This window comes from Prinia subflava, chromosome 22, assembly GCF_021018805.1.
Source record: "Prinia subflava isolate CZ2003 ecotype Zambia chromosome 22, Cam_Psub_1.2, whole genome shotgun sequence".
Classification (NCBI taxonomy): Eukaryota; Metazoa; Chordata; class Aves; order Passeriformes; family Cisticolidae; genus Prinia; species Prinia subflava.
In genome coordinates, this window is record NC_086268.1 from 5,137,953 (window position 1) to 5,146,279 (window position 8,327).

General features: G+C 49.3%; 1 protein-coding gene across 2 annotated transcripts in view; it reads left to right on the forward strand.

The window, feature by feature from the left end:
* ZBTB44 (zinc finger and BTB domain containing 44) overlaps nucleotides 1–6,180 on the forward strand; it is a 44,330-nt gene extending 38,150 nt beyond the window's left edge. Inside the window, exon 6 of one of the 2 annotated variants that reach the window (XM_063417688.1) lies at nucleotides 5,600–6,180. In XM_063417688.1, the coding sequence (XP_063273758.1) occupies nucleotides 5,600–5,738 (139 nt within the window). In that variant the 3' untranslated portion in view covers nucleotides 5,739–6,180. The remainder of the gene's footprint in view (nucleotides 1–5,599) is intronic. The other variant, XM_063417689.1, reaches the window with a different exon arrangement.
* Nucleotides 6,181–8,327: the final 2,147 nt, after the last annotated feature.

Here is an 8,327-nt window from a genome sequence, read left to right on the forward strand (position 1 = left end):
CAGCCAGAGCAGGAGGTGTTTAAAAAGGACAGGAGGCAGTCATTGAATGGCAGCTGTGAGCTTCAAAGTAATTGTGAAATAGCCCAGAGTGATGGGAATAAAACCCATCTCTGCTCTTTCTCCAAGCCTTGCAATTGAAATCCCTTTCCTCCTACAGACCCACCTGTCTGAGCGAGCTGGAATCCTGCTGGATCAACACAGCCTGGGAAAATGGGAGCTTGGGAAGTGCTTGGCTGGAGAGGCAGCTCTGCCCTGCACCAGCTCAGTAACAAACAGGCTGGAGGGGTTTATACACAGCTGCCAAAGTGTTCAAACTGCCACAGGATGGGACACGAAATGGAAAACACCCCCTGCTGCAGGGTAGGTGGAGCCACGATGAACCTGGGTAGGTTTGGGAGTCTAAATCCTGAGTTCTCCTGCCGAGGACCACGTGTAGGGACAAGTGTCTGAACCAAAAGCATACCTGGAGGAGGGAGCTTATCTGCTTAGGGCCCTGGAGAGCTTCCAGTGTGAGAGGTAGAGGTTTGGGTCTCCCATGAAAGCAAAAATTTGGGTTCTTTGAAGCCAGGCCCCATTTGGGGTCTGCAGTGATGCTTAGCTGAGTGCCCCCAGTTAAATTCTGGCTGACTGCAAAGGCACACGCAGCACCCCAGAGCAGGGCAGGGCACCCCAGAGCTGGGCAGGGCACCCCTGGGTGATGGTGAAGCTGTGAATGCACACACAGCACCCCAGAGATGAGCAGGGCACCCCAGAGCTGGGCAGGGCACCCCTGGGTGATGGTGAAGCTGTGAATGCACACACAGCACCCCAGAGATGAGCAGGGCACCCCAGAGCAGGGCAGGGCACCCCTGGGTGATGGTGAACCCTGGGCTGGTGACTGGAGCAGGTTTTTCCAGGCACCACCATATGTTTTGTGTGAAACACCGTTTAGCCACCCTTAACAAAGCATGTGCACACTATTGAAGCTTTCTTTGTGGCTTCCTTAGAGCATTAATATTTCATTCCTGACAGTAAGGAAGGATTCTTTCTTTTGCTTAGAGGAGAGTGTTTGAGCTAAGACCAAACTCAGCTACTGAGAATGTGGCAGAGCAGGGCCGGGAGTTCTCCCAGGGCTGATTGCACCATCCCTCCCCAGCTGATATCCCCAGGAAAATGAAGCTGCTGAGAGAAACCTGGCTCAGGTTATGCATAAAGTGCTTTCCACAAGCTGCATCTCCAGAGCAGCAAGGTAACATCACCACGGTGAGAGCCGAGGTTGCTGTGAGACCCTGAGCGTGCAGAGCAGGGGAGCTGTGCCCATGGCAGAGCCTTTCTCACAGCCCAGGCATTGGGGTGCTGTCCTTGTGGAGTTGGGGTCTGTTAAGAGTTTTTCAGAGCACACAAGCATGCCTGAGTAGCAGATTTAGACAGTAGCCCTGATTTCCTAAGCTGCCTTTCACAAATCCTTGAGAAATAGGCCACAAACACCCAGAGTGAGATCTGTGTGTTTGAAAACCACTCGAAGGGCTTGAGTTAATTGCCTTTGAGCATGAGTTGCCTTTCTTAGTCACAAGGTCTCAGGTGAAGATAAGAGAACAACTCACAGGGCATCTATTTATGTATCTCACTTGAACCTGTACCTCGCTGTTGAAGTTTGAACTCTTCTATCCAAATTATAAAGTTAATAAATTCAGCGTACCTGTGTGTTAATTTGAGTGGCTGTGCCCTGACTATCACAGACACATCCCTGTCATTTCAAACACTGCAGGATTCCTGTGGGAGTGTCTTCAGGAATGCATGCACTGCATCTGGGTGAGCTGCATTCCCAGTCTCCCCTGTGCCTCCCCTTGAAAATCTGTGTTTTGCAAAGCTCCCCTGGCTCAGAAGGTCCCAGTTTTTTCTCACAGAGTGCTGCCTGCTCCCCTGAACGTGCACACACAATCCACGTGTGCTCATTCAGAGGAATTTTGAACAATGACCATGTGGAAACATCAGTTGACCAACTCAACCTTGCTGCTTCCCCACAGGAGGAGCTGGCACTGCTGTCTCCTGGTTACTGCTCACGTGAAATGGTTCCAGGCTTAGATCTCCAGCAAGAACCTTGCTTTGCTGTTTTAGCCCTTAAAATCTTTTGATTTTGGAGTGGAAGTGAGAGATGTGGCTTCCTGCCATGCCATGCCCATCTCTAAACAAGCTTCTCCTCCCCAGGGAGACAGGACTTATGGACAGGACACTGTAAGAAGCAGATACATTTTCTGGTCTTGAAAGGTTTTCTTTTTTTTTTAAGAGGAAGTAAGCATTGGTGGTACTTCAGTAGATTTTTCACTTTCGTTTTTTTCTCTCTGTAGAGTCTGGCATTGTCTAGACTTCTTTAAAGAAAAAGCGATGTCAGCTACAAACAGATTGCTTTTAAGTATGAAGGAATGAGTAAGTACTGAGTACAATTCACTTATGTCAAAATAAAGTCCTTAATTATTTGTTGGCTTGAAGCGTTTCTGTCTGCAGTGCAGAATGGCTTTCAGACTACCTTGTGCCCAGGGGATCTGTGAGGATGGCCCTGGCATTTGTGCCTCTAGAAAGACAGAAAACAAATTGTGAAATGGAGCATTTTAATTCTCAGGGGGCAGGGAAAAGCCTCCCTCCCAGGGGAGCACACCCCTGGGTCAAAGGGATGACCAGGAGGGCTCAAGAGGAGCAAGGACACCGTGAGGAGCTGGAGGAGCTGACTCTCAATTCCAGGAGCATTTCTGTGTGTTTGAGAGAAGAGACTCACACAAGGAGAAGTGATCCCATGGGTTTGATACTCCATCATTGCAGGGAAACAGTCCACTGGTTTGGGAAGAACAAGGTAAATTACAATCTCAGCCACTGAAGCATTTAAATAATCTGCCTTGCCAGAAATTTCAATTGCTCCTTAGGAGCTTACCCATTTTGTGAACTTTACTTTTGCCAGTAGCTCCTCTGACTCAGCAGAGTTTATTTTATAGCCTGTGTATTAATGGGGTGCACAGAACGGTTTTTGGAGTTTCTCTGCATAAACAGACCCTTGCACTGTGTAAAACAAAACTGGGGAGAAAAGACACCAAAGCACAAGACTAATAGACAACAGAGCTCAGAAAACCAAAACATCTCTCCAGGGTAGGACTTCATCTTCCCACAATTTAAACGAGAAAAATAACAAAAATCCTAACAAAACCCTTTATATAACTTCAGTGTTGCAGTGATCGGTTTCAGGGTTGACGTGACAGCAATTACAAACAACAGTTATGCAACTGCCTCGTTGATTGAATTGAAATTAATACAGAGAAAGGAAGGAGCCAGGCAAAAAGAAATAGCTTTGGATTGGATTGTTATGTTTGAAAGAAATAAAAAAATGCTCAGGTCAGCCTCTTTTGAAAAAGTGAGCCTAAGCCCAGGCTGAAATACCTCCTTGAAGAACAGAGTGAATTGCTCTCCAAAATTCTCTTTGTGTTAGAGGCAAAATTGTGTTTCTCTTCTAATGCTTACAGCTCATTTTTTTTATCTGACTAGCTAGTTCAATATCTTAATTTTGCTCGAGTTCCTTTAAGTCTCCTTTTTAAAAACCATTTAGCAGAGCATCACTGGGTTTGTGATTGCAGCGTGGCTGAGTCACACCCCCAGAGGAGCAGCCCACGTTCACGTGTGCACCACATCATCCCCTCCACTCTCCATCTGGGATTTGTGAGTGGAGCAGCCTGGGCAGGAATCCTTCCTTGGGGTGAACACTCTTTGATAGGGCTTGGATTCATGGAAAGAAAACCTGGGAAAACCCAGAGTCTAACTGGAAAATCCTGAGTCAGAGCCCTGCCTGCATTGACGGGAGCTGTTCCTGGCTCGTTCCCGGAGATGTCTCTGATGAGGCAGGATGCAGTTCCCGTTCATACAGCAATGGGTTTGTGCACACATGAGCCAAACTCCTGGAATTCATTTGCCATTCAGAGGTGGGTGTATCAAACCGTGCCAGGGTGGGTCTCTTACTGAAATACTGTGAATTTTCTGTTTCTCCAGAACTGGTCCCGTGCAAGGTTTCCCTCCCAGGGCAGGGGGTTGGAACCAGATGATCTTAAAGGTCTCTTCCCACCCAAACCACTCTGGGATTCCAGGAATTTCTCCTGTTGATTCAGGGAATAAAACGCCGAGGGAGAGATGGGGGACAGGAATTAAACCTGTTGTTTCTTTGCTCCTCCTCACCTTTTTCACCCTGAGGAGCAGGAAGCAGAAGAGCCCTGAGCTCTTTGCTTCCAGAGGGAGAGGAGGAGCAGATTTTGGAGGACTCTCCACGAGATGAGTTTGCTACATCGCACTGCCATGTGCTGGTTACTGAGTCACCCTGGGAATTCACTGCCCTGCACAGCACAGGGTCAGTCAGAACAGTGCTGAGGGAAACCTGCAGGATGGCAAACACTGACCATCCACACCTGCCATGAGCTTCTGTGCTGGATTCCCCACCAGCTTTGCCACGAGCAGGTGTTGGACATGTGGCTTCATCCCCAGCAGCCTCGTTGCTCGGGAGGAAAGCAGATCTCCATAAAAGCCTTGGCTGCTGAGTTCCCAAGGCCTCTTGTTCACACCTGGGTTTCTTGGGCCAGGAACTGAGCATTGCATGTGGCCCTGGGCTGCTCAGTGGCATGAAAAGTGCAGTTTCTGTTGTTCTCCCTTGCCTTTCCTGCTCTCCTCCTGTCTGCTGCTGTGGGTTCTAAGGGAACAAGGAAAAAGGGAAAGCTCCCATGGCCTCTGACATCCTCCACGCCAGAATTAAAGCCCTGAGAGGTTAAATCTGATGATTTGCCTTGCCTTCCCCTCTGGAGACATGGAAAGATTAGAGGACCTTGATCTATAGTGTGGCTGGGCAGCTGTGATGGGCGCTTTGTTACAGTCCAGGGCAATCAAGCTGACACAAACCAGAGCCCTCCCTGTAGCTTTGTGGAACCCTTTAAAAAGTGATGGATGTCCTGCAGCAGGAGAGGAAGGAGAATCAGAAGGTTAGGTCAAACTGCAGAACACGATAACCAGAGCAATTAATACCACTTAATGGGAAACTGCAAGCCCCTGGCTCCTCAGATATTACAGAGTTTCTAATCCAGGCCAGATTGCCTTTGGAGTGTGGCTCTCATCAAGGGAGGCCTCGCTGCAATAAAACCATTCCATGGAGATGATCCCTGTCGCTGCCTGCCGTGTCTTCAGTAGTTTTTGGCTGCTGGCTTTGGCCCTCTTTGTCCCAGCACTGTAGGAGCTGTGAGGGGAGGGGAGGGGACCCCTTTCTTTGGGAGCTGAACTCGGGTGGTAACAGGGCCTTTCCCCATCATTGCCATTTGTGCAAATGCCCTGAAGCAGCTGCAGAGCTGTGACTGGCACCAAGTGCTCTTGTCTTTGTTGCTGGTGATGGTGCCAGAAATCCTGCAGCAAATTCCCACCTCAGAGGGGATTTGCAGGACCCCTGTTCTGAGGAAGCCTCTCTGTGTGCTGGCCAGCACAGGCTCTGAGATGGGTGCTGGGAGGGACAAAGGCTGTGACAGCCCTGACCAGGGCACATTTTCCTCTCCTGCAGCACTCTGGATGTTTTGATCCCTTAATTAACCTGAGACTTTCAATTTTCCAGGTACCTGCTGGTAGCTCAGGCAGCTGCTCCCCTGTCTCCTCGCCTAAAGCCAGAGAGGGAGGAATCAAAGCCCTGCAGGAAGAGGGACGAATCCAACCACAGCAGGAGAAAGCGAAGAGCAAGAGGCAGTTCCTGCTGAACAAGTGGCACCAGGACATAAAGCCCAGCCTGTCCTTGCCCTCTAGATCCGTGCAGGGCCGTGGGTGCAAGTCTGCACTTCCTCTTCTCACTGCTTTGTGCAGTTGTGGTTTCCTCTGGCAGAGTGCAGCTGCATCATTCCAGGGTTTCCTGTGTTCTGAAATTGGCACAGACGTGGAGGAACTGAGGCCCTCGTGCCCTGATATTTTTTTATGCAACTGCATAAAATTCATTACTGTGTTGGTTTTCGTTTCTTTTATCAGGGGTGTCAAGCACAATCATTTTGTTCATTAAAACTAACTTTATTTTTTAATTCCTGAAGGGAGACAGAGGGAATGAAGGAGTGGAGTTTTCGTTTACTGAAAGTGTCTTGAAAGAAAATTACTGGATTATTGTAATTATCCCCAAAGCAAGAATATAAAACCTGCAAAATTGGAAACTAATTTTTGCTGCAACTTTTTAATTTAGGAAGTGACTTTCATTCAGAATCAGTTCATTCTGAAAAAATGGAGGTGGTGGTTTTGTACAAAATACCTCTATGATTTTAAAAAAGCCTCCAGAAAATCTCTCCCTTTTATTTTTTAACATTAAAAAAAATTTAAAAACTTGTTTTAAAAGGTTTTCTTCTTGACTTGGAAGACAAGGTAATTTCAGGTCATTAAAATCTCTCACAAAGGGAGCTCTGGCCTGGCCTTTGGGCAGGCTCAGGAAGGCAACACTCCCCTTCTTGCATTCAAGTCATTTTTGGTAGTTTGGCTTTGGGACAGAGGTGCTTTTGTCACAGTTTTGAGGACTGAAAACAAACCCTTAATTACCCTTGAGAAAACCAAAAGGACTGTGGTGAGAGTCACCAAAAGGTGCATGGAAAAGGGCAGGTATTGGCAGCCCTCCTTCAGCTCAGCCATGTGTAGTTGCCCAGCAATAGCCATGGAGCAAAATATCTATTTATAGAAAACAAATCTAATAGCATTAGAGCAGGAGAGAGGCTGGACTCAGAAAATTGCATTAGCATATTGGCAGAGTGTGGGTTCCTGGCCTGGAAGAGTGTCCATGACACAAGAGTCGGCTTAATTACCCCAAGGTCCAGCAGCCCTGAGTGACAAAAAGCAGATTTTGCAGAGTAAAGCCAGTCCTGCTCTTACCTCTCCAGGCCCCTGTGCTCAAACAGAGCAGTTCCATCTCTGCATAACCTTGTGGTGAATGAACAGCAAGTCTCTAAAGCCAAGTCTGAATTTAGCTTGTGTTTTTTTATCTCCAGAGGTGTTTCATTAGCTCAATTACAAGTGACATGTTCCACTATGTGCTGCTGACTGAAAAAACTCAGCCAACCTAAATCCCTCTCCAAATAGAATCCAATTAACCTTTTACTCCCCTTCCTTTAATCCCCTGTGCCTCCTGACTCATTCACAGCCACACCTTCTAAAGAAGACCAAAGTGAACTCCCTGACATAACTATGGGCTGAAGGGCTGAGGTGTTTGTCTTGGGTTTGTTGGGCTGGGGTTGTCCCAAAAGTCAGAGCTCGTGTGTTTTGTGATGGTGTCAGTGGCATTTCTCTGCTGCGTGGGCAGGTGACCCTGTGTGACAGAGAATCCCAGAATGGTTTGGTGAAAGGGACCTTAAAGCTCATCCAGTCCCACCAGAGCCATGGGCAGGGACACCTTCCACCATCCCAGGGTGCTCCAAGCCCTGTCCAGCCTGGCCTTGGACACCTCGAGGGGTGAGGCAGCCACAGCTTCTCTGGGCACCCTGTACCAGGGCCTGCCCACCCTCACAGGGAAGAATTTCTTCCATATTTCTAACCTCAATCTACTCTCTATCACTTTGAAGACATTCTCCCTTGTCCTGTTCCCCCAGGCACCTGTGAGAAGTCTCTCCCCATCTTTCTTGTCAGCCCCATTAGGCACTGAAAGCCCCAGTTAAGCTGAGCTGAAGCTTCTCCTCTCTGGGCTCCCCAATTTTCTCAGCCTTTCCTCACAGGGGAGCTGCTCCATCCCTCTGCTGCCTCCTCACAGGGGAGCTGCTCCCAGTTTGCTGCCTCCTCTGCACTGGCTCCAGCAGCTCCAGCTCCTTCCCGTGCTGGGACCCCTGAGCTGGAGGCAGCTCTGCAGGGGGGTCTCACCTGAGCGGGGCAGAGGGGCAGAATCCCCTCCCTCAGGTGGGTGCTGAGCACCTGCAGAGCCCCCTCGTGCCCACTGCTCTCTGCTCCTGAACACATCGAGGTGCTGGGAGTTGCTGCAGCTCCAGCTCAGGGCTGGTGCTGCCCCAGCTCCATCCCTGGCAGCAGAGCTTCCCTGCCACTCCTGTCAGGACAGTTGGATACCAAAGATGCTGAGGCCATCACTGAGGTTCTTCACCTGCAGTGGAGGCCTTGGCTCAGTCCCTGCCTCACCACATGAGCCCTGTAGAGCCAGACCCTCCCCACAGAGCCCACCCCGAGCCCCCAGCACAGGCCATGGCAGAGCACCCCATGCTCTGGATCCGTGTGGAGGTCCTGAGGCAGAATCCTCAGCTGGGGCCAGGAGCCGGGATTTGGAAACCCTGAGTGCTCGATTTGGCCACAGCCTTGCTTTGCAGATGCACACAAACATC